The 27,149-nt window shown below is 38.1% G+C and overlaps 1 protein-coding gene across 1 annotated transcript in view; it reads left to right on the plus strand.

Annotated features, from left to right (window-relative positions):
* LOC126189008 (mediator of RNA polymerase II transcription subunit 15) overlaps positions 1-26,135 on the plus strand; it is a 140,547-nt gene extending 114,412 nt beyond the window's left edge. Inside the window, exons 11-14 of the mRNA XM_049930819.1 lie at positions 9,113-9,234; positions 20,133-20,302; positions 22,911-23,013; positions 25,517-26,135. Coding sequence (XP_049786776.1) covers positions 9,113-9,234; positions 20,133-20,302; positions 22,911-23,013; positions 25,517-25,864 — 743 coding nt within the window. The 3' untranslated portion in view covers positions 25,865-26,135. The remainder of the gene's footprint in view (positions 1-9,112; positions 9,235-20,132; positions 20,303-22,910; positions 23,014-25,516) is intronic.
* The last annotated feature ends 1,014 nt before the right edge of the window (positions 26,136-27,149 follow it).

Here is a 27,149-nt window from a genome sequence, read left to right on the forward strand (position 1 = left end):
AAAAGAACATTTACCCTCTTCCACGAATTGACCATACCCTAGATTGTCTGAAGGGGGCTAAGTTTTTCTCAACCATAGACGTGTACTTGGGATACTGGCAAATCGGAAGTAGATGAGGCTGATCATGAGAAAACTGCATTCATCGCCCCCGATGGCCTGTATGAGTTTAAGGTAATGCCGTTTGGTTTGTGTAATGCACCAGCAACTTTTGAATGGCTGATGGATATATCTTCTAAGGCACCTGAAGTGGACGATGTGTCTTTGTTATTTAGATGACATTATGGTGTTCTCAGAGACATTTGATGAACACATAAAAAGACTGAGGGCCTTTCTTAAGTGTCTCCTACAAGGCAGACTGGAACTTAATTCGAGAAAGTGTCTCTTTGGAGCAAAAGAAACTAAAATACTTGGGCACCTTGTGTCAGACAAAGGTGTGCGGCCAGACTTAGAAAAGGTGAGATCTGTAATGGAATTTCCTATTCCTAAAAGTATTAGAGATGTGAGAAGCTTCCTCAGATTATGTTCTTATTACCGTCGTTTTATCAAAGACTTTTGTATCAAAGCCAGGCCACTTGAAGAGTTGTTAAAAGCCAGATGCTAAATTTATCTGGGGTGGTGCTCAGCAAGATTCTTTCGATGTGGTGTGAATAGCTCTGATGACTGACCGTGTACCTGGTCTGTAGGATGAGAGAGCACCTACAGAACTACACACGGATGCTAGTGGGTATGGTATCAGTGCTGTTCTGGTTCAAATTTTGGATGGAAAAGAGAGCGTTATAGCCTATGCTTCTAGGACACTTACAAAAACCGAGAGGAACAACTCAGCTACAGAAAAAGAATGTCTTGCTGTGATCTGGGCCATGTGCAAATTTCGACAGTATCTCTACTGGAGATAACTAGTTTGGACAAGAAGAGAATAGAAGCTTTCGAAATGTGGTGCTACAGAAGAATGCTGAAGATAAGGTGGGTAGATCACGTAACTAATGAGGAGGTATTGAATAGGATTGGGGAGAAGAGAAGTTTGTGGCACAACTTGACTAGAAGAAGGGATCGGTTGGTAGGACATGTTCTGAGGCATCGAGGGATCACAAATTTAGCATTGGAGGGCAGCGTGGAGGGTAAAAATCGTAGAGGGAGACCAAGAGATCAATACACTAAGCAGATTCAGAAGGATGTAGGTTGCAGCAGGTACTGGGAGATGAAGAAGCTTGCACAGGATAGAGTAGCATGGAGAGCTGCATCAAACCAGTCTCAGGACTGAAGACCACAACAACAACAACTCTACTGGAGGCCATCACAGTTGTTACAGACCATCATTCACTTTGTTGGTTGACAGGTCTTAAGGATCTAATAGGATGACTCACCGGGTGGGCATTACGTCTTCAAGAGTATGACATTAGCATAGTGTACAAAAGTGGAAGAAAACACCAAGATGCTGACAGTCTCTCAAGAAACCCTGTGCAAGACTATCAAGACTTTGATGAAGATAGTGACTGTCTCGGATCTCTCTGCTGAGCAGGAGGAGGACACCAAGATATCTCAAATTATGCTTGCCTTAAATCGGTCAGGGGATGTGAAAGGACAATTGAAGGTAGTTAATGGATTACTTTGCAAGAAACACTTTGATCCATTTGGAAAGAGGTGGCTACCAGTGATTCCTAAACACATGTGCTTAGATGTTCTACCGAAATTCCATGACACACTTAAGGCTGGATATTTAGGATTTGTTAAGACATACGATAAGATCCGCAAGAGATTTTTTTGGCCAGGTTTATTTAGGAGTGTCCGTCACTATGTGTTGCACTGTTGAGAGTGCCAGAGGTGAAAGGCAATTCCTCAGAAACCACCTGGCCGACTCCTACCAGTTCCACCAGCCGAAGCATCTTTCCAGCGTGTTGGGTTCAAAATGGCTCTGAGCACTATCGGACTTAACATCTGAGGTCATCAGTCCCCTAGAACTTAGAACTACTTAAACCTAACTAACCTAAGGACATCACATGCATCCATGCCCGAGGCAGGATTCGAACCTGCGACCGTAGTGGTCGCGTGGTTCCAGGCTGTAGCGCCTAGAACTGCTCGACCACTTTGGCCGGCCAGTGTGTTGGGATTGACCTCCTTGGACAATTTCCAATGTCTGCTAGTGGCAATAGATGGATTATTGTTTGCACTGATTATCTGACACGCTATGCCATTACAAAAGCCGTGAAAACAGCTGAAGCAATCGAGGTAGCCAAATTCATCGTGGAAGACATTGTATTAAAACACGGTGCCCCAAGGTTGTTAATTATGGATCAAGGGAACGGTTTTCGATTGAATCTTGTGGCAGAGATAAACCGTTGGTGCATCATTACTCATCATATGATGACTGCCTACCATCTGCAAACTAACGGGCTTACTGAATTCCTTAATAAGACCTTGGCCGACATGCTATCAATGTTCATCATTGTTGATTAGAGTAACTAGGATGAGGTGCTACCTTTTGAGATGTTTGCCTACAACACTGCCAAACAAGACACCACAGGTTTTACACCATTTTTCCTGGTGTGTGGACGAGATTCGACGACGACAATGGACACTGTGTTTCTGTTACATCCTGTTGATGTGGATGACGATTACATCGGCCAGGTGTTAATCAGAGCTGAGGAAGCTCGTTAGATAGCTAGACTCTCCACACTGCAGGCTCAAGAAGACGATCGCCGAAGATACGACGTGAACCACTGCCCTGTTGTCTACCAGCCTGGTGACTTAGTATGGATCGTCACTCCTTTTCGTAAGGTTGGTCTCTCTGAGAAGCTCCTCAGGCTCTGCTTCGGATCTTATAAGGTTGTAAAACAGTTGTCTGATGTTAGTTATGAAGTTGACGATTTCGACCCCAACACAAGACGACGAAAGATCAGAGATTCGGTCCACGTCCTTCAAATGAAGTCCTATAATGATCCTGCAACCCAGGGTAAATTCGAAGTTCTGATGACAGGCGACAAGCGGAAAGATGATGAAGAGCCTAGCGGCAAAGGAAGTTCTAAGAAGATCGCCGCCAGTGTGAACATCAGTCATCGGGAGTCGTCGTATGCAGGACCGGTGACTCGTTCCCGGACTAGGAGGACAAACACCGAGATGCGGTTCTCTTAAGGAGGGAGCAATGTCGCAGAAGAGGCTGAATAGCACAGTCACCATGGTATAGTGGTTACGATACTAGACTGTTGCATGGAGGGATGTGAGTTCAAAACTCACCTGAGCTGTAAAATTTTAATTTCTATATTCGCATAGAGTACATTCTAGAAGTATCCACATATGTCAAGAATCATTGTACTGGAATGTTCTGTAATTGTATATATACCGTATGTGTTGTGCCCAGAGACAGTTCGCTCCGCACTCTAGTATGTGCAAGTGCTGAATAAACCTTCGTTAAGTGAAGTTAGTGTCCATCATTCATCTAATTGCACCTTCTTCTATGTGACAATATGCTCTTCAATACAGATGAACCACACTTTGCTAAAATTCTCCCAATAAACAAAAGTTAACATTTGCCTTTCTTACCATAAGCCTCACATTCTCGTTCCATTTCATGTCATTCTGCAACCTTAAATACAGACATTTAGAGAGCATGACTGTGTCAAGCAGGACAGTAAGTGACTGTGTCAAGCAGAAGAGTACTAATGCTGTATACAAGCATTACAGATTTGTTTTTCGTACTCATCCACATTAACTTACATTTTTCTACATTTAGAGCAGACTGCTATTCATCACACCAACTAGAAATATTTTCTAAGTCATCTTGTATCCTCCTAAAGTCACTCACCTTCGACACCTTACCGCACACAACAGCATCATCAGCAAACAATCGCAGATTGCTGCCCAACCTGTCTGCCAAATCATTTATGTACTTAGAGAATAGTAGCAGTCCTATCACTTCCGTGGGTGAGCATGGTTTGCTGTCAGTCACACTGTGGAGACACTGCTGCCCCTCCTTTTGAAGCCAGGTTACTGATCCTGCCACCCAACAGCTACATTGGATGAATCTCTCTGAATCCTTTTCGTGCCCGTGTCTCTTTCTTTGCAATTAAAGTACCAGTTGTAATTGTTTAATATTTCTATAATTAATGGACACCACAGTCCGAATTTTTATCTGCCAGTGCCCTTGTATGTCTGTACTAGTTACCTTTCCTATATATTAAACACTGTAAGATTCTGATATTAAGTTTAAAGAGTTACTAATTGTTGTGGCGGCACTAATTACTTTTACTCTGTAAATCCAGCCACATTAATTATACAATAATTTTGGATTTCTGAATATCACCTGTTCGATTGCGACATACTAATGGTATACTATTAGTTATCTGTTACATCTTCCTCTCTATAGTTTTCAGCAATCACAAGATTATGAATCAAATACATATGTTAGTGAAGATGCCTGTGAGCTTTCTCATGAACTACTTCACTTTTAGTGCTTACCTAAAAATATATCCGCTATTAGGTGGAACCATTTAGCTGTAGTTATAGCTTCTTTTTTTTTTGTCTGTGATAAACAAACTAAAAGCGACAGTTGTTAAATGTTTCAATATTTGAACATGCTTGTTTTTAATCTATAATGCTTTGATAGTAGTGTTGTAATAGATATTCTGATGCCGTACTTATGTACCTGACTGTCACTTGGGTTAACTCTAGAAAACATTTGGCTATTTTCTTACATTAAAAATATTATTTGGATTGTTGTTGTTCGGAGTGATTATAACACCCAAATAGCATTTTTGTCAAGGCTGTCACAAAATACCTGTTATTTTTATGCAATTAAAGCTTAAAAGTCATCTAATTTCAAGTTTAGGTTAGATCATCAAAAACCTCTGTTATTGGCTGAAGGTCTGGTGACATCACAGACCAGGTGTAAGATGAAGCTAAACATCTGTTACTTAAGTGTTAGAGTGTTTTTGCGGAATTTTTCTGTAAACTGTTTAGCTATTTAGTGATGGAAAATGCTTTTACAACTTCAAAGAAACACTGTAAAGGAATTTTGTGAACACTGATAGTGGGAACCTCCCAAAAATTGATATGTTAATGCTCTACCCATTTAGAGTGATAACATATATAGATTTCCAGAAAGTATTTGACATGGTACCCCATTGCAGGCTGTTAATAAAGGTACAAGCATATGGAATAGATTCACAGATATTTGAGTATCTCAAAGACTTCTTAAGTCACAGAACCGAGTATGTTGTCCTCGTCGGAAAATGTTCATCAGGGACAAGAATACCATCAGGAATGCACCAGGGAAGTATGATAGGAGCACTATTTTCTCTGTATACATAAATGATTTGGTGTACAGTGTGGGCAGAAATCTGCTTCTGTTTGCTGATGATGATGTGTTGTACGGTAAGGTGTTGATGTTGAGTGACTGTGGGAGGATACAAGAAGACTTAGACAAAATTTGTAGTTGCTGTGGTGAGTGGCAGCTTGCTCGAAATGTAGAAAAATGTAAGTTAGCACAGATGAGTAGGAAAAACAAACCTGTAATGTTCGGATACAGCATTAGTGGTGTCCTGCTTGACATAGTCACATAATTTAAATATCTGGGCACAATATTGTAAAGTGATATGAAATTGAACAAGCATGTGAGGATTGTGATAGGAAAGATGAGTGGTCAGCTTTGGTTTATTGGGAGAATTCGAAGAAAGTGTGGTTCATCTGTAAAAGAGACTGCATATAGGACACTAGTACGACCTATTCTTGAGTTCTGCTCGAGTGTTTGGGGTTCCCACCAGGTTGGATTAAAGGAAGACATCAAAGCAATTAAGAGGCGGGCTACTAAATTTGCTAGTTAGTGGTGGGTTTGAAAACATGAGAAATTAGGGCTCATGCAGAGGCATATAGACAGTCATTTTTCCCTCATTTTATTTGTGAGTGGAACAGGAAAAGAAATGACTAGCAGTGGTATGGGGTACCCTCTGCCAGGCCCCATAAAGTGGATTGCAGAGTATCGATGTAGATGTAGAGGGATGGGCCTTCTTTTTGCTGCTAAACCCAACATTGTTAAACTCGCTAAAAAAGTGGACCCATATCTTACATGTAGAATGCCAACTATCAGATTCATATGGAATAAACTGTCAGAAACTAAGAAGAGTTTGACCTATAAAATGAACCATCGTTCATTGTCACTGCATTCATGAACTGTGATCCAAAGCAGAGGAAAATTTCCTTGTGTTCAAGAACATTAGCACAGGTAACTCAGTGTGGGTCAAGTCTGTGGCGCAATCAGTAACACATCTTACTAAGGATTAGAAGATTCCATATTCAAATACTGATGACATCATAAATTTGTAAAAGTTGCAAGGTCATAGAATTTAAAAGTGTTACATGAAATATGGTAATACCATTAGAAAGAATTCATTGTGGCAGTTGTTTCAATAACTTGGCAATAATTTGTCAGAGGAATAGGCAACTGAGGATAAATACATTTAATTTGCATACACATAAATGCTCACATTGCAAGGAGCTGTAGAGTGATGAGGTTTAGGTAACATAAACATATGGGAGGGGGATATTAGTGAGTGTAAACAAACGACAGTGTGTGAAGGAGACTTGCTTCATCTTTATGTAAGACGATGAAGCTTTAAACAGTAAGAAGCCAGTTGGACAGTAAGAAGATATAAAAAAGGATTGTTTCCAACAAAATAAAAAGTATGGGATCACCTTAACTAGAAATCTTCATGAAGGTTACACATGTGAACAGTGATTGTAAATGCAATGACCAATAGATAGCTGTTTATAAACTGTCATAGTCCACTGCTCTACCAACTGAACTACCGAATTGTGCATGTAATGTTGAATACAATGACAGTCACTTTTCCCAATTTTCTCCGCAATTTTAAGTTCATTGAATGACACCATACGTGCTTTTAACAGTGGGAAAGCATAGCTTGGAGATAAATTAATGTTAACTTCAGAGTGCAAGACAATCTTTGGTTAGGGAATTTGTGCATCAACATGGTATCATTTTGCAGGTATATTGCAGACACATCTTCTCTTTCTCTGGAACACTCAAAAACAATATTTCAGGAGATTTTGTATATGTATTTGTACAGTGTGGTTAGACACCATTTGTAAACCATTTCGTGAAATGTAAATTCTGAAACAAGCTATCACTGTGACTGAGCTTTATGGCTGTAGGAACAGCAAGGAGCCAGTGATTTCACAGGCATCACACAACTCAAATGGAGCATTTTAAAGGGCATTCAAATGATTTGAAATTTGTTTCCGTTTCTTTTTATTAAATAACACTGAAATTCAAGAGGAAAAAGTATGTTAGAAGCATAAAATGAGATAATTAATGAAATAAGATGATTTCCAGAAAACAGTCGAGTACCCAATTTAGACGTTACTTATAGATAACGTTTTTGATGTAGTGTCGTCGTTGTTGGAACAGTCTGAGTATCAATTACCTTTGAATGTGGAAATGAGTCTCATTGCTACTCCATATCACAGCATGGTGAAAAGTAAGAATTACAAGTAATTATTCATGAAATAAGTTTACATTGAACAAAATCATCTTGGGCAACATTTGGATAATTATTTTTGTACAGATGAAATTACAGCTAATCTTTTAGAATACACTGAAGCAGGAGATGAGGCAACCCCTGAGGTAGAACGTGCTACCTTGTTTAATGTGAAATACCCTGAATTTCAATGTCTTTACAAAATTCCAAGTATTTTTGGATGTGAGTAATTAATTTCTCTTGATAATTGACGTATGTAAGTAAATTAATCCATCCATTTGTGTGTTATGTTACCACCAGAGACTCTTTTATTAAGTGGAAAACTTGACTGTTGACAAAAAAGGTGTTACAGGATAACACCAGAATCATTATTTCAAAAAAAATAGCTCATTTGCTTAAGCAGGATTTCTGTGTCCCATGGTACCATGTGTAATAATCTCCACCTCTGAAGTACTTCAAGGTACTGGAGAGTACTGCCCATTTAGAAAACATGCATTCTGTGCCACCCTATATTAAGAATCTTCACGAAGTCTATTGCAAAAAGCAGTAAACATTCATTACTTTGGCAGCACTGAATTTTGCATGTGGATTGGAACTTACACATTGCTGTTACTTATAGATGTGGTTCACTACATGGTATATACAAGATTGTCGTTGTGTGAACTTTAAAAACAAGGCAGCTTTATATATAAAAAAAACACACACACACACACACACACACACACACACACACACACACACACACACACCATGTTGTATTTCCACTGCACCATAATGGTACCATAGTGAGCCAAAAATCACATATTTCAGGTGCTATCATTGAAACAAATTTTCAGTCAGTTCATTATGTGAAAACTATTTCTTTACGAAGCAAAATCCCATTCAGTCTTCATCTTTATGAATTATTTGGATAGGATGCTATAGACAAAAACTCTTCTACGGTGCTGTTTACCTAATATGCACACTGCAATAGTAGTTTTAAAAAAATAATATCTTTTGAAACATTGCAGCAGTTATTTGGAATTCTATAGAATGATGAACTGTGCCACCATTGTAACTCCTGCTCCCAAAAGACCTATTTTCTTTTGTTCTACACTCTTTTTCTCATTAAAATATTGAGAGAATAAAGAAATAAATCTCACATGACTTCAGTAGTAAAATTATATCGTCTTTGTATTAATTGCAATTGGAAATAATTTGTGGAAATAATCCATAGGAACAGACTTTGCAGTTATGTATGAGTTATTATGTTGCAATTTTCTGTAAATAAGTTGAATGTGTGTGTAATAAAATAATTAAACAAATATAAGAAAATAATATAAAAATAAAAAGCAAGGTAAAGCAGAAGGAAATATAAATACAAACGTTCTGAATTGATCAGATGCACGTGTTCGGAAAAGTAAAGGTACTCACATTGTGTGGTTGTTCAGAATTGTAACGAATGTTCTTTTTTTGAAAGTTTCACAAATTGCACTACCTCTTATGCAAACTTGCTTTCATTTTATATCATCAGTATACAGCTGTGGTATTTGTTTTTGCAAGTAAATAATAACAAAAATTATTTTTAGGCATAGTCTCTCATTTTCATAGAAAAATTTTATAATATCTGTTTCTGTTTGTTGTAGATGTTGAAAAGTTGAGCAAAATGAAGAAGCTCCTTGAAATATTGTCAAATCCTAACAAGAGAATGCCACTAGAAACACTACTGAAGTGTGAAGTTGTTTTAGAGAAGCTTGATTTTAAGAGGGTAAGAAGTAATATATATTCTGAAAAAATATTGTTTGTATTTACTGTAGAGGGACAAAAGTGTGAAAGTGTGACTAAACACAATTTGTGTGTTAACACTCTGATTTAGTTAGGTAACACAGTTTACATTTCTCCCATCTAAAGCTAGAGAATATATTTCAAACTCAACAGTAACACTAGAAAAACTAGTTAAAACTGGAACATCCATAGTTGATGGTTCCCTTGTTCAGTACTGTGAAAAATCAGGGGAGAAGGAAAAATGTAGAGACAAAAAGAGTAGAATAAATTACTCATGTTTCCAGGGTGGAAGAGGCAAAATATGCTGATTAGAAATGAAGTGTAATATTGAAAGTTTTAAATGCAATGGAATTTGTGTTGGTGGACAAGGACTTTGAGCTTTTCAGTGAATAATTCCTAATTTAATTTTTTTATTTTTATGTTAAGATATTTATTATTTGTTCACATGTTTGTATCCTGTGGTAAATTACAAAGTATCCCAGCATCCTGGAAAACATTGGGAAACTTTTTATTCTGGAAAACTTTGGAAATTTTTGCATTTTCCGTGCCAGCCCTCAGAAAGCCACAGCACTGGATTTGATTTTAGGCAGAATCATTTGTTTACCTTCTGCTTGGCTCACTGCAGCATTGTGTTCAATATTCACCCTCAGCTAACAAGGATGGAATCCCCAACGATGGAATTGTATTTTTGAAACCAAATATATTGTGAATATAATAGAGGGAAACATTCCACGTGGGAAAAATATATCTAAAAACAAAGATGATGTGACTTACCAAACAAAAGTGCTGGCAGGTTGATAGACACGCAAACATACACACAAAATTCAAGCTTTCGCAACCAACGGTTGCTTCATCAGGAAAGAGGGAAGGAGAGGGAAAGACGAAAGGATGTGGGTTTTAAGGGAGAGGGTAAGGAGTCATTCCAATCCCGGGAGCGGAAAGACTTACCTTAGGGGGAAAAAAGGACAGGTATACACTCGCGCGCGCGCGCGCGCGCGCGCGCGCGCGCGCGCGCGCACACACACACACACACACACACACACACACACACACACACACACACAGTCACAAGCAGACATTTGTAAACCATTTGTGTTTGTTTGTGTGTCTATCAACCTGCCAGCGCTTTCGTTTGGTAAGTCACATCATCTTTGTTTTTAGATACAAATATATTGTGATGTAGATTAAGATTCCAGGTATCACCCAGAAGCAGTTCACCCTGGTGGGCCCTTGTTGGAGAGTAATTGACTAAAAAGCTTCCGGAATTTTACTTGATGCTCAGCAGGGTTAAAAAAGTTGTATTATATTGACTGATTGTGCAGTGTAATGGGTAGGGTAAGAGCTTCTGATGGAGGAGGTTGTGGGTTTGAATCGCGTCAGGTGTGTTAATTTTTTTTTATTTTTTAAATCTTTATCGAGATGACTTTGGTCATTATTTTTATCCAATTGATTGGTTTAAATGTAATTTTTTATATTTATCCTTTGTCACATTTTAATCACCGTATGAACTTTTTCATTTGTTTCATTTTATCTTTATATCATTCTTTTTCCAGTTGGACTTTTTGTGAGTGTGAATTTATATTTATATACTATAATATTCAGTCATTTGAAAATTCTGATTTGTTGGTTAAAAAACAAAAGACAAAATAATATATTTTAGTTGACTGTGCAGTGGTGTGAGAAATGTGTGTTTTGTTACAGGATGGGCAATTTTTTTATGTGATGATCATCATAGAAACATCTGAAACGTAGCCTAAATTTTTATTGCACTATGGACAAAAAACTACAGATAATGATTTAAATGAAAGAAGGGTTTATAAGTAAAATAAAATTCGAGCAAAATGAGAAATAGATATAATGAATGCAATAACCTGGATAAAAAATAATAGGACGATAAAAACAAAAGAAATTATACTGAAATTAATGCAAAAAGTTAATTAAAAATGCGTAAAGATTTCAACTCGAAAAAGAATGATAGGAAGAAAAATGAGAGCAAATGAAGAAGTTGATATTATGATTGAAATGATGTGACAGAGGAATAGAAATAAGAAAAACTACATTTAAATCAATTAATTGAATAAAAATGATCAAAGTCATTTTGATAAAGATGTAAAAATAAAAAAAATTAACGCGTGCGACAAGATTCAAATCCACAACCTCCTACATGTAAAGCCCTTACCCCAACTGGGTTACACTGTGCAACCAGTCAATGTAATACAACTTTTTTAACACTATTGAACGTCACACAAAATTCTGAATTTTTTTTTTTTTTCAGTTATTTGCAAATGAGGGCCTACCAGTGTTTGATACCTGGGATCTTAACCTACATAAGTGTATAGATGGTTTCAAAAATTTGATCCCACCACTAGGGACCTCTCCTTGTAAGAGCTGTGCCAGAACTCATCACTAGTGTTTCGGCATCCCCCATCCCCTCTGCCCGCACATTCCAATGCAGCAGGCAGCCAGCCCACTCTGGCTGTAACTGGCCAAACTGAGTGTGTCGAATCAAACTGAGCAAATGGTTGTTGTGGACATGGATCTGCTTGTACGTCTGTCACTGCACCTTGGCCACACTTCCTTGGTTAATTGTTGTGCTGCTGTTTTGTCAGTTTGTGAGGCAGTGTGACCAGCAAGTTGTGTGAAGTGTATTTGATCTAGTCTACATTTACACCTGTTCAAATGTAAATATTTCTTTGTTTACTGGACAATGTGATGACAGATATGTCCTTGTAGGGGAGTCTGTGGACTCCTTGAATCCATTTATTTTGAACCAGGATAAGCCACGATAGGTTTGCCTACAGTACACTTTTGAGATGTATACTAAAAAATTACTATCATAGTTTGTAAACAGTTGTTGAGCTGATCGCTGTAAATACTTTAAGTAACAGTAAAGGAGACCATGCACTGAAAAGCAGAAATGCTGAGTTGTCAACAGGCTTTTTTTTAAAAAAAAAAAACCTTGCTGGCTTTCAGAATAATTTTTTTCTCAGAGTAGTACAATAAAACACACACACACACACACACACACACACACACACACACACACACACACACACACACACACGCGCCTCTGCCCTTATGTCGTGTCGGCTGGATGCACAATGCCAGGGTTGCAGTTCAACAGAATAGATGGACTGGGGTTGGGTAGAGTAGAGGTAGAGAGAGGTAATAGGCGAGAATAGGTTTTGGGGATGGGTAGCTAATGGCTCAGAAGCAAACAGCCAGTTTGCTGGCGAATTCAGGAGTTAGGGGTGGCAGGTGCACAAGCTAGGCGTGTGGGTGTCAGAGCTGGTGGGGCGTGGTCCACAATGAAGGTGGTGTAGAGACATGAATTAGTTGGGGGTGATAGCATGGAAGAAGGGCAAACTGTTGAGTCGAGTTTGTGGTGACAGAGGGTTAATGGAGATTGATGCCTGGAAGGTCTGCATAGTTCAGGAAAGATGGTGGTGTAGGGAAGGATTCAGATGGTTCGGGTTGTGAAGCAGTTGTTGAAATAGAGCAGATGGTTTTCAGCTGCGTGTTGTTCCATCAGATGGTCGTCTTTGTTCTTGGCCACAGTTTGGCGGTGGCTATTCATTCTGATAGACACCTTGTTGGCTGTCATATTTACATAAAAAGCTGTTCAGTGATTGCAGCAGAGTTGGTATATGACGGGGCTGCTTTTACAGGTGGCCCTGCCGCTGGTGGGGTAGGATAAGCCTGTGACAGGACTGGAGTAGGAGGTGCTGGGTGGATGGACTGGACAGTTATTGCACCTTGGTCTTCCATAGGGATATGATCTTTCTGACAAGGAAGTGGAAGTGGGCATGGTGTAGATATAGACAAGGATGTAGCATGGGTTGGATGAGTGATGGAAAGTGCTTTAGGAAGCATGGAAAGGATCTTGGGTTAGATGATAGATAATCGAACCTTGGCGAAGTGGTTAAAGTCCAAGCTGATATTGGATGATGGGAGGGAGAGGGGGGGGGGGGGGGTTCCTTTGTGGCTGATTCTTGGGATGATTGGTTGGTTAGAGGTGTGTGAGGATACAGCATGGTAAATCTGTTTATGGACTAAATTTGGGAGACAGTGCTTGTAAGTGTAGACTCTCATGAGATCTTCAGCATACTGGACAAGGGAGTTCTGAGTTTTAATATGGACAGAGATGTGGATGAAGTCATTAGAGGAGAGGAGGTCAATGTCCAGGAAAGTGGCACATTCCACCCAACAGTTTCTCCTTCCTCTGTCCTATCCCCATCTCGCCCTATTCCACGTGTCAATCAGCAATCCTGACACTCCGCATTTAGCCAACACTGTTAGGGGCACAGGTTGGTGTGTGTGTGTGTGTGTGTGTGTGTGTGTGTGTGTGTGTGTTTCTTTTGTAGTTCAATTTATACCAAAATTCGGCAAGTTTTTCTTTCTGTTTCGTGTGTGCCTGTTGACAACTCAACACTTCTGCTTTTCCGGCATGCGGTGATTGGTTGTGTTAATGTTGAGTTTACACCTGCAATGGGAGCAGTGCAACACAGGTGGCCAGAGGGAGAGTGGGGATTGTAGGCAGTACGGGCAGCTCTATGTGTTGTTTCTCTCTTTGCTCACTGACGTTTCTGATGCTGCTGTGGCTCATATTCACTGTAAACTACTTTCACTTACATGCACACAAGAAAGATGTTGCCTTCCTTTGCACCTAATCTACGAGGGACTTAAATGTGTGGTTGGGTGGAGGTTTCTCACAGGAAAGAAAGTAGTCTGGGTTACGAAATTTTTTAGTGGCTTTCTGTCTTCGTGATCTCTTACATACATCTTGCTATATTGTTTAGCTGTGATCCTATATAAATAATGCCTATATTAGCTTCGGCTTCACTCAAAGAACTGAAATTGTACATTCAGCGTTCGCTGGACTGAGGATCCAGAATTTTTGTGGTTCGCAGAACACACATCTGAGAAATTCTATTTTGAATACAAGCTGTGTGAAACAAGCTTCTCCCTCAGTAGTATGGGCAAGCAGGCCTTGTCCAGTCATACAAGGGGAAAGAAGCACACTTGGCTCGAGGCTGCTAGGAGGATGACATTGCCTTTATCCATGCTAACTGCCACAAACAGCCATTGCTCCAATCCTCCTGCATCATATGTAAGTTCTGCAATGCTGCCTGCCAGCGCTGGATGCACTTGACCAATTGTCTACTCTGATGATAAAAAGGGTAAAACAGATGTGGAAAATAAAATCCCCAATTTATATTAAGTTTGTGCATTTTTATTGCGTGTAATCCCATCAGTCAGGTCACACCTCAAGGCAGTCGCTTTGAGCATCAGGTACCTATTGCAGGAACTTATGGGAACAGTTAACTATGCTAGTTAATGTACAAAGGGAGGCCATTATGAAGGCAGAGATTTGTTTGCACCTGCTGTTGTGAGACACCAGTTTTCTCATGACACTTGCAGCCTTGTCAGTGTTCTACTGGATGTGTTTCCAGACAGTGTCATAGCCTCCAAAGTTCAACTTCAAGGGCCAAGAATAAATTACATCATTGTGTTTGTACTGGGGCCATTTTTTGCTTGACAACTACAGGATAATATTGCTGTATGTGACATGGTTGCAATTGTGTTTGATGAAGTTTTGAATAAGGTTAGCCAAAACAGCAGATGGATCTGTTTACATTTCTGTGATACTTCGTGAAGCTAAGTTTTGAGTAGGTATTTCACTTCAAATTGTTTTGGGAACTAGTGTAGCAAAATGTTTAGATGATGAATTTGTGGCTGTTAATCCCCATCTGAGGTAAATCTGGAAAGTTACTTTGTTTGGTGTCCATGGATGGCTGTAATGCTATTAAGGCATTCTTAAGAGAACCGAAAAGCAAGCATAAAGTTGAGGGTAATCCAGAGGATCCTGTGCTTTTGGACTCGGGACATGTGGCCAACATATAGTGCATTAAGCCGTTAAGACAGTGTACTAACATTAGTTTAAACCCTGTTCATTTTCTGAGAGGTTTTTTCTTGCCAATTTGATTTCACCACTATTGCAGGCACCTTTGTTTTTCCACAGGAAAGTTTTATGCTGTCAGGTTAGGTTGGTGGAAAATAAAATGGTTTTAGTCTGGGCTTGAAAAATATTAGTGAATGTTGAAACATACATGAAGGGTAAACTGAACATTAGGTCACTATTGGAATTCCTGTGAGTCATAGCTATCAAGTATCGTGCAAGTCTTTGAGGGACAAGATGTTGAGAGCTCAGCTTGTCTTTTAGATTATTGCTGCTCAGGTTGAGCCGTTTCGGACTATATTTCAGTCAGATACCCCTCTTAGTTCCTTTCTTCTATAGCTCCCTCCATTCTGCTGTGAGATAATTAACAATAAAATTCATCAGACCAGAAGTTTTGGAAAAACAGGCAATATTCAAAATAGATCTGAGTGACATAAATCTGCAGTGATCCTAGAAAGTGTACGTTGTGTATGAAATCAAAAATGGCCAGGGTCAGTGTGAGCTATAAGAGAAGATAACTTGGCATTCAGATTGGAGTGCCTTCCATTTATGAAGACTGTGTTACTCCTTTATGAAAGGGCATCACATATGTAGTAGTCCCAGTAGTGCCAGTTACTGTTGAGCTTGCGATTGGATGGTTAGGCATAGCAGGGACGCCATCTTACATTTTAAATTGCATTGGTTGTCATGAGGCTGATGCCATCGCCTATGATCTAGAGATCAGTTCAGTAAAGGAAATAGCCAAAGAATTTCATGAGGATCATGATTCTGTTGTTTGACTGTGGATGAAAATCATTGGGAATAGGAGTGGATGTGAAAATTTGAAGAGATTTATCAAGCTTGCTTGCGTTCTCTTCCATGGCAATGCCAGTCTTGAAAGAGATTTTTCTGACAGCTCCCCTATTCTGGTTGAAAATCTTCACTGAAGCCTCTGGCAAAAAGTAAACAATGGAAAATCCAGGATGAAATGTAACAATATTATGAAAAGGAAAATTGCCACTCACCATATGACGGAGATGCTGAGCTGCAGATAGATACAGGAAAAAACAACTCACAAATAAAGCTTTCGGCCCGTAAGACGTTCGACAAAAATAGACGATACACTCACTCACTCTCGTGCAAACTCAGCTCTCACAAACGACTGTAGTCTCAGGCATCTGCAGCCCACTCAGTTGCCTGAGATTGCAGTCGTGTGTGTGAGTTGCATTTGCATTAGTGTGTGTGTGTGTGTGTGTGTGTGTGTGTGTGTGTGTGTGTGTGTGTGTGTGTGTGTCATCTGTTTTTGACGAAGGCCTTACAGACTAAAAGTGACAGTCTTTTTGTTGTGCCTATCTGTGACTCAGCATCTTTGCTATACGGCGAGAGGCAACTTTCCTTTTCATAATATTGTGACTGAAGCCTCTGTCATATCCCTTTGTACCATTTATGGTGTGATCAGAGTCGCTGAGGGTGTTGGATTGGTACCCATCACAAAACAGTTAAGCCTAGTTTTGTAGACCTCTGAAATTGTCATATGAAGTGTGTACCAGAGTAACAGTGATCGTCAGTTATTTATTGGAGAAATTGCCTGAAAATAGAATATTTTATTATGAAATTGGACTCTCATGTACTAAACTCATTTTGTTTCATGTCTCTCGTGTACTTTTAAATCAGTATTAGTGTTAATGCATCCAAAATTTGAGAGTAAATAAAAACTGTCTGGGAAACTTTTCGTTGAAGATACTTGAAAATGATCTGGATCGAAAGATGGTATTCATTTAATGAAGTATATATATTACACAAATATTTTGAGGTGTTCTCAGTTATTGATAAATTTACAGGCTGTATATGCCTCGGGACAACTGGGAAATCTGGGAAAAACGTAGGAATTTTTTCGTCCTGTAGAAAACTGGGAAAAACCCGGGAATTATGTGGAATTCCAGGAGTTTTTCACAGTTTCAATTTTCAGTTTTTTTTATTTTTTATTTTTATTTATTTATTTATTTTTTTGACTGTTCAGAACTGATACTCTAACAAAGAATATTACTGTATCCGACTAAAGCGGAATAATACTGCAGCAGTAAAACATAAATGAGAGAAAAATACAAAAATTTACAACAACAGAACACCGTGCACCCACAAGCCTCTGTCAACAGCAAACTGTGTTGAAGGTCTTAGGACGAAGACTATGCAGCAGTACTTCTTAACAATATAGGCTGCTTCTGATGAGTGTGACGTCACAACTGTTTACATTAGGTTCGTTTGAGCAGTTGCCAGCTTGCTCATACACATGTGGAGTTCAATCGCATATGATGAGTACCTTCTCCTGCTTCTCTGGCTACTTGAAGCCACATGCCAGCCGGAAAAATTTTTTCTGGTGCGCCCAAGCTGCCAGATTCGTGCATGCTCAGAGCATTCTGAGCTGTAGTAGGAGGGGGTGGTCTCCACATGACCCTTGTTTACGTTTCGTGATTTTGCTATGTTCTCTTTGTGTACAGCTCCCATGTCAAATGAAAACAAAATGGATTTCTGTGGCTGGGAGCTATCAAATGAATTAAAATACATTCACGTAATTTCGGAAGGCTGAAATATATTATTAGTTTCAGTTTTCTGATTTTATTTCATTTTCATGTTTTTGGCAGTCAAGCAGTAACCACATGGCAGAGCAGTGAAGTTATTTTTGCTGATTTGCTAAGGAAGTTTGGCTTTTATTAAACTTTTCTGTTGAGGCAGTCCATTTATTTGAAACAAAGTGTTTCATTCCCCTACTGTTCGCTAAATTTCTAGTGCACATTTTCAACTTCTAGCACGTATGGCATTTTGCCATAATTAAGAACCAAACATGAGATAGTAGAGTATTGGTACTCCAAGAAAATTTACAGTGTACTTCAAGCTGAATTATACAAGTTATTATGGTTTACGAACTTCCGATGTTTATGAACCTCCGATGCTCTTGGAGTATCCTCTGATGTCCTCTTTCTTTTATAACATAATGTAAGACACCTTAATGCCTTATATGTACAAACATATGGGCTTTCTATGCTATTGTAGCTGCGCAAGTGCAGTTGTGCCTGCTTTCCGGCGCTCTCTGGCAACTGCTGAAATGAACCTATTTCCATTAGGTCTCAGGTGGTTTGAAAAGTGTTGAAAATGTAAATTTCCTTTTATGTTGAGTGTGAGAATGTGCATTAAGTTCTTAAACCACAGAGCATTTGACTCTCGTTTACAACTTAACATTTTGAGGTCTGGCCACTTAGAAGAATTTCAAGCCCAGAAGACCAGACATGCATTTCATTATTTTAAATTTTACTGGCACATTTGTGTGATGCACCTTACAGTGTAACATACACAGAAAAGATCAATATTACATGTGAAAGATTAACTTCTCTTGTAGCTTATTTTATAAGTGAAAGCTTAGTTTTTCTCGTAGCTACACTGTGTATATTAATTTAAACCATTAATTTTTCCTATTTGTGTGTTCGCACTACGTAACAGTGATGTTGTTATTGACTGACTACATCATGTGTCCTATGCTCTGAATATCTGCTGTCATTGGCTAGTGAGATCACTTGACATGAGCTATGATTGGCTTACGAAAGGGCATCGCAAACTCAGTTTCAATTCTTTGGGAACTAACGTGCTGTGTTTGGTGGAATTCGAATTTACACTTTCATAATCTAGTCAGAAAGTGTCAGTGGAAAGTTCTACTCCGATGATGTATAAAACGTTATCCATTCAAAGGATTGGTAAGTTTTCAGTTCCGAGGGAAAATATACTGTATCTTCATGCGGGGAAAAAGTGTGTTTTTTGTCCGGGAAATCCAGAAAAAATCCAGGATTTTTTTTTCCCTGGTCAATGTATACACCCTGATTCATTCATTATTACCACACTGTTGGAATAAAGACTACAATGTTATCAGCAGTAGGCCAGCCCCTTCTCTTACAGACAGCAAAGATCATTTGTACTGTGGACAACAGTAATTTCTTATTGCTGTATGAAGATTCGGCAGGCTACTCAGTTTCACCATTGTCCATATCTGCTGCTGGAGCATCAGCTTCAGAATTACTGTCATCATGAAAATCATCTATGTCATTTTCACGGTTGAGATCCACCAACTATGCTTCCCATATAGCTTGTTCCATTAGTAAAATATCATTCCCCACAAACCAGGTCCACATAAATGAACTTCATACTAAGTGACAGAACAGTTGCACAGTGTGTCAACACAGTGACTCTTAAAAAATATTTCTGTCCAATTAATTAAACAAAAATGTCTCACAACTACAAATGTTGTCCTCTACTAGATCTGACTCAATGTTGAATTTATATTGGTGACAGCAGGCTGGGTAAGTGCAGTGGTGCATGCACAGTAACAAACAGAAAGCTCCTGGTGTACACTTCTAGGGTTAATACACAACTTTTGACATTCACATGGTAGGTGCAGTGAAGCAGTGTTAGAGAAAAGGACAGCTTAGAAGTGCTCAAGTTCTGTCACTAAAAGTATACTTGCTTTTGACTTCACTATGTTCACATAAGTGTTGTGATCAAACTACTGTTACTCTACCTCTCGTAATTGTTTTGTTAAAGTTGTAATTTAATTTTATTCCTGTGGATAATGCTCTTTGTTTTTGTCACTGTGTGTGGTCCCAACATTTGATTGTTCCTAATGAAAATGTTTTGTTGATAATGTTTTTCTTCCTTTACAACCTAGTCTCAGTTTAGGTTTGCTGTAATTTTTTTGTTCATGGTACTTTTGACACTTTATTCATTGTCAAATACTGGTATATTTACTTCTTGGTTTAAGTAAACCAAGTTTACTTTAACTGCTTTTAAGTCAAGTATAGACCCTCCCCCCCCCCCCTTTTTTGCTGGTTTTAGTACTTTCAGAATCTGAAAACATGATGGAATCAGGTGTACATTACTTAATGGAAGTTTTCTTACAGGGTGAGGGAATTCTTCCTCCTCCAACTCACATAAGCGCTTTGAAGGAGCATAGCCTCTTCAACCCTTTGTTGGAGGCAGTTAGCAATACTTTACAGAGTTCTTTTGCAAATCACACTCTCCAGCGAACATTTGGCCCATGTTTAGAAGCATTGTATGGGCCGGAGATTAAGTAAGTACTTACATCTGATATAATTTTTTGTTTCAGTTAAGTTTATTTTAAATATAGTATCAATGGCTACTCAAGTAGCATCCTTTTGTTTGTGTGGGTGTGGATGTCTATCCGTCTGTATGTGCATGCATTAGGGGGTTGGGGGGGTTGGAGAGAGAGAGAGAAGGTGTGGGATGTATAGCTGCTATACTATATGTTATCCTAGTCCTTCATGTACATTACATTCTTAATAGATAGAGACAAAAGAGATGTAAGATTCTGAGTGGTCCGCGTGGGGTAGCCATATGGTCTAAGGGGCTTTGCCACGGTTCACGCGGCAACCCCTTTCGGAGGTTCGAGTCTTCCCTCAGGCATGGGTGTGTATGTTGTCCTTAGCATAAGTTAGTTTAAGTTAGATTAAGTAGTGTGTAAGCCTAGGGATCGATGACCTCAGCAGTTTGGTCCCATAGGAACTTACCAGAATGAGTGAATGAAAGATTTTGAGTGAAAAATCAGCAGAAAATTGGGCAATAAATGCTATCTTGTGAAAAAGGAAATCTGTTGGTTTGCATTATCAGGAAACACTTGTCGTGATATGTTACTGCATTATTATTTTTTTGGCTTTTAACTAGGCCTTTGAGATTTGATAAGTTTCATGAGATCAGTGGCAGTGGTCAAGCAGCTTATGATAGAAGTGTTCTTGTGTTTCTTTGGAAGGCAAATATGATGGTTCCTAGGTAGCTGGACAGAAAATGACATTATAAAGAAATGAACACAGATGTACCAGCTGACTATAGGTGTTTATGACAAACAATCCCATGTTCTTTTTTGTGAAGTTCAGCTGCTTTTGTGCAGTCATTTGACTAGAGGCTCTGTACACAGCAGTCTGCTTTGTGATGAATAGGAAATGTCTGAATAAGAAGGTAAGAAGAAAGTAAATAAATATGTTGTGGAAGGTATTACGCTTGATGAGAGACTCATTTGTTCTGAAGGTGGCATAACAAAGACCTGCATTTGTGTGTGGAGAAAGTGACTGACACTTTTTGGAAAATGAGGACTACGTTCTATGTTAACATAAGATGAATGATCCAGAATAAAATGAACAGTAGATTTTTTTCCTGTGATCTGACAAATGTGGAGTTAGAAAGGTTCGTCAAGTAGTGGGGCTCATGAATGAAGACAACCAGGATTGTGGCCTTTTCAAGAAAGAATCTGAAATACACCTGTATTTCTAAGAAAAGCCAAAGTTGAAAATTGGCAAGATATTGAAGAAAAAGAAACTTCACATGAAATAAATGCAAACATATGTTGTAATACATGGGTGCAAGTTAAAGCTTGAGGAAAGACTGGGTTGAAATAAAAGTGGCCTACAACTGGACAAACTGAATGAAGAAGAAGGAGGAGGAAGAAGAGAATGAAAATATGAAAAACAGAGCTTCACACAAAGAAATGTGTTTGAGTGTAGAATATACATTTAATACGAAAATCAGAAATGTCAGTTTCGTATAGCCCGGGTGACATCAGTATCAATTATGGGTACCTGGAGTGGGCCATAACACACTTATGTGTGATGCTGTTAATGGTGATGCCAGTGAGATCTATAGGAAGCGAACACCTTTTTTTCCTGCAAATCTCCTATCCACGCAGTAAGGATCTGGGGCAGAGGCCTACAGAGACCAGCACAGCTTCAAATTAACTCTCCTATTGCTTTAGCATTAGGATACACATAACTATCAGGAACAATGTCTCCGAAGATCTGCACAGCCAGAGTTTCATGTGGACAGATAATAGAGGTCCATTTGTGTACAGTCCCATACATAAGGGCACTGCCTGAACAACAGGCATACATTCTTTGGATGTTTGATGGAAAATTATTGGTGCTGGCTTCTAGCTAAACATGACATCGCTACTGTTTATTGTTGTGTTAAACTGGAATTTGCTTGTGTGATGAATGCTGAGTGTAGATCTGTGGCTGGTCCCTGCACATACATACATATGACCTTCATGAAATCTTCCCTGCACAGTGCTTAGTAATATGTCTTCTGAGGACCTCAGCATTTGTGGTCCGTAGTTGAAGTGAGTGTGTTGCCCTGTGTCTTTGAGTATATAGAGTAACATGTTGTGCATAATTTATTAGGATCACTGGAAGCTATGAGTGCAGTCACACCAAGAGCTGTGTGTAAGCGATTGAATAAAGAACTGAACTGTTGACAGGTAAATTACTTTCAGAATATATGGGAGCAACTGTTATATTTCGTAACGTATTTTGTAATTTTCTGTTAGCATACAGAAAGCAGATAATTATTAAAAATATTTATTACATCATAGCAAACAGGACAAGAATTTAGTACATTCTCTATTACAGTATATTTTCGTGCCAAGTATGGTAATGATAAAAAGAAAATGATTTTTTTCCATTTTGTATTAGCACATACCCATTAATTTGTACAACTTTGCAGAAAGCACCGTTGCTTCATTAATATTTTATGCTTCACTCATTTAAAGTGATTATTTGGTGTACACATAGTAATGCAAAATATAAATTTGTTCATAATACGATCTTCTTTTTCCTATGCAATTGACTTAATTATTCTGCAAGTGAATGAAACAATGTGTGTAATTTCTGCAGGATGATGCCACCACCATTGAAGAAGAAGAAAGTGGAAGAGCAGCCAAATGATATACCAGATGTTCTGCAGGGCGAAATTGCTCGACTGGACCAACGATTTAAGGTTTATGTCTTTCCGAAAGATTTTTTATATTTGTCGTTAATGTAAATTTATTTTGTGAAATTTAAATAAGGATTATATTGTGAGAAGGGAAGTTACTACTCACCATTTAACGGAGATGCCGAGTCACAGATAGGCACAATAAAAAGACTGTCAAACAAGCTTTTGTCCGAAAAGTTCATCAGAAAACACACACACACACACACACACACACACACACACACACACACACACACACACACCTACCTCAGATGCAACTCGCTCACATGTGACCACAGTATCTGGCTGCCAAGACCATACTGAATCTTCTGAGAGTCTTGGCAGCCAGAGACTGTGGTCTTGTGTGTGTGTGTGTGTGTGTGTGTGTGTGTGTGTGCGCCTGTTCGGTCAAAAGCTTCTTTTAACAGTCTTTTTGTTGTGCCTAACTCATTGTCTCCGCTATATGGTGGATTTTCCATTGTTTGTTACATAAGGAGTATGAGGATAAAGAATAATTCATTGTTGATACAGAAGTTTAATGTTGTCTGCTGGTAATTTGTATGACTGCCCCTAAAGTGAACCAACTATTAAGATGGAAATAGCATGTCACTTTTGAGATTAATGTTCCTTTTTTAATGTCGTTTGACATGACATGGAAAATGCTAACAACACAGTCACAGCAACAACTGATATATTTCATATTTTGAATTTTTTTAGTGTCTCATAACATTTACTCTGTTTTTGTAACGTTGATGTTCTTAAGCTCGTGCCTGACCTTGTTGGAGATATTTACTGTAATTTACACATTGAGAGCCATCAGATAAGATATTTTGTCTTGATTTTATAGTGTGTTGCAAAACAGTTGTAAGAAAGCCTGTAAAATATACCACACTTTGCTTGGATGGGAGTCTTTATCGTTGAATGTGCAAAGCATATTTGCTTTGTGTCCATTTGTCATTTGTTTTGCATATACATCTGTGTTTACATAATTGCTCTACAATTCACACATAAGTGTATTGCACTGAGTGCAAAAAATCATTTTCAGACTATTTATCTACTGTTCCACACTCAAATAACACTCAGGAAAAATGAACATCCAAATCTTTCAGTGCGAGATCTGATTTTTCTTATTTTATCATGGTTATCATTTCTCCGTATGTAGGTGGAAGTCAATAAAGTGTCTTGGCATTCAGAGGAGAAAACTAGTGGTTGAAATTTTCCTTAATGAAAAATATCTTATTTTAAAGATTGCTATCCTAAGTTTGGCATCATTTCTGTAATGCTCATTTCCCAGTTTCGTGAAAATACAAAATGAGCTCTCCTCCTCTGAACTTCTTCATCCCCTCCATCAATTCTTCATCCCCTCCATCAATTCTTCATCTCCTCCATCAATTCTATCTAGTAAACATCTCGTGCCACGGAGCAATGGTCCAGATGAGGATGAACAAATATAGTGTAGGCACTCTCATCAGTAGATTTAAACTGTGGAAAATTCTGAATGGAATAATGACAGTATTATGAAAAGGATAGATTGCTGCTCACCATGTAGTGGAGATGTTCAGTCATCTGCCGAGGTTGAGACTGACAGAACCTAAATTGAATGAAGACCTACAATAAGCAGTTAATCAGAGAAAAAGCTGTGGCATATGCATTTGGGAGTAGAGTGAAAGGAAATGTAATGCAATGGAAACTTGATTTTTGTGTTTTTCGAAAAAAAGAATTGTTTCCAAGTTTTATATTTCACTATCACCTATGGTTGTATTGAAAAATTAAGTTACTTTTCATTCCAGTTACTTAAGTTTTGCTAATTCTGAAGTAAGTTCATAACAGAATTGCAATAGGAAAAATCTGACATTAGATATCAATTTACTGTCTAAAACACCATGATATTAAGGTATTACCTAACATAGTGTAATAATAAAAAATATAGTTTGATTGGCTTGTGTAGTTATTTAGACCCAGGCAGCAATAATGTATGTATCTACAAGTCTTTACTTGCACGTATGAGAGGGTAATTGGTAGTTTCACTGGTCCTCAGACATGTATAGAAGATAACAGTATTGCATTTGAAGACACAGATGGTTTTAATTTTTTAAAATAAGTATTTGCAATTTTGTTTAATGGCATTTTCACTACCCACACTAGTTTTATGAGTAATTATTTGCCTGATTGTCATGATTTCATTAATAGCAAATATTTCATAATTACTCCTACTTCTTCTTCATCATAATCATCATTATCTTCTTCTTCTTCTTCTTCTTCTTCTTCTTCTTCTACTACTACTACTACTACTACTACTACTATCCTACCTGTTGGTCTAAAAAATATGGCAAATATATTTTGGAAAGTATGTGGTTTTTCTTATAAAAATAAAATTAATATGTAGTTGAAAAGTTTGGTTTGTTTTATAGCATTGGATTTGACAGATGAGAATAAACATGGTACAAAATATTTTTAATCTTAGTTATAGTTGTGCAAAATGTCAGTGAAGAGAAATGAAAACGACTCGTTTTGAATCTTTTATCAGGTTAGCCTTGATCCAACACAGCAACCAGGTTCACGAGCAGTGCAGTTGTTGTGTTGGCTAGATGACAAACATCTACCATGTGTGCCACCTGTATCACTATCAGTGCCTGAGGATTATCCCCAAACACCCCCTAGATGCCATATGGCCCCACATGAGTATGGCTCCACGGGGTTCCTGGCAGCAGTTCGAGAAGCTTTGGCATCACGCATCCTGAAACTGCCTGGACGATTTTCTGTGTCACAGTTACTTGATACATGGGAGATGAGTGTTCGTCAGGCATCCGCTCCAGCAACAGTTGCATCCCAGACACAAAGCACGTCTGCTGCTACTCTTCTTCTTGGCCTTTGAATGACATTTTATGAACCACATAGGCTGTTATGATTTGTTTTGTGTTGGAAATTTTGTTATATATAGTTTTCTGTGTGATATATGTACGTTTTACACTGTTCTGTGTCAGCTAAATGTCAGTGTATATTGTTTCATTTTATGCTTTCAAAATTGTTGTGAGCTTCAGTTATGAGAGATCTACAATTAATTTAAACTGATTTGAAGGGAAGGTAAAGTTAATGCTATTGGAACAGCTGCTTTATTTAGGAAAAAAAAAAAAAAAAAAAAAATTTTGAAGGCACTGTGCTATAACTGTATTATTTTGTATATATGTAAATATTATCAATAAAGTTGAGAGTACATTACACTATATTGTAGAGATTCTTGATTTGTTTTCATTTCATCCCTTCTTCCTTATTCAGAAATATATTAGTTCCTCTAATTTTCGTAATGCTTGTTAATGTTTCTGTTACTCAAATTCAGTTTGTCCAGCGAACAAGTATTTATTAGGTCTTCAGAAGTAAGATGTAGTTTTGTAATATTCACAAATAATTGATGATGTCAATCTCTACATAACTTTTTATATGTATTTGCTTTATTTTGCTGGTTATTTATTCACAGTTGTGATGGAAAATTGTTCATTTTGGTGAAGAGTTTTATTCTGCTAATAGAAACAATATTTTTTAAATTACTTGCATACGCTGGTTTGTGATGATTGATATGTTAAATTATGACACAGAATTGCTAGAATAGTACTTACTTCTGGAGGAAAAATGTACATTGCTGCTGTAGATGTGCCTAAAAGTAATAGGAGCTCATTACCTAGCTTTCGTAACTAGTATTTCTGTTGTCGGTGAGGAGAGAAGGATATATTATCAACAACAAAGACAGAACTTGATCGAAAAACCTATTTGATCTACTGAAAAATCACAATGCTCAAATTGTTAATTTAAAAGACAATTATCATTAAAATAAGGATACTAAAATAACTGGTTAGTGGTGTCCAATAACAATGTTCCATCTTGGAAGCAACTGTACAATTCAAGAGATGACTATCAAGCATGAAACATGTTCACAGGAGTAAATTAGAGAGCTTTTATGTAATAAAATTGATTCTGCCCTGAAATATGGGTGTCATGAATTTTCATTCTTAATTCCAAGCTCACCGATGGATAAGAGAATAAGTGTCTTGTTATTATCAGGAAATGAAACCCAGTAAAGCAATCCACATGGTGGCATTTATTAACCAGTTTGAGAATGTGTTCTTTGGAGCAACAAGCAGTAGGCATATGTGTGAGTTACATGT

Source organism: Schistocerca cancellata, chromosome 5, assembly GCF_023864275.1.
Source record: "Schistocerca cancellata isolate TAMUIC-IGC-003103 chromosome 5, iqSchCanc2.1, whole genome shotgun sequence".
Taxonomy (NCBI): domain Eukaryota; kingdom Metazoa; phylum Arthropoda; class Insecta; order Orthoptera; family Acrididae; genus Schistocerca; species Schistocerca cancellata.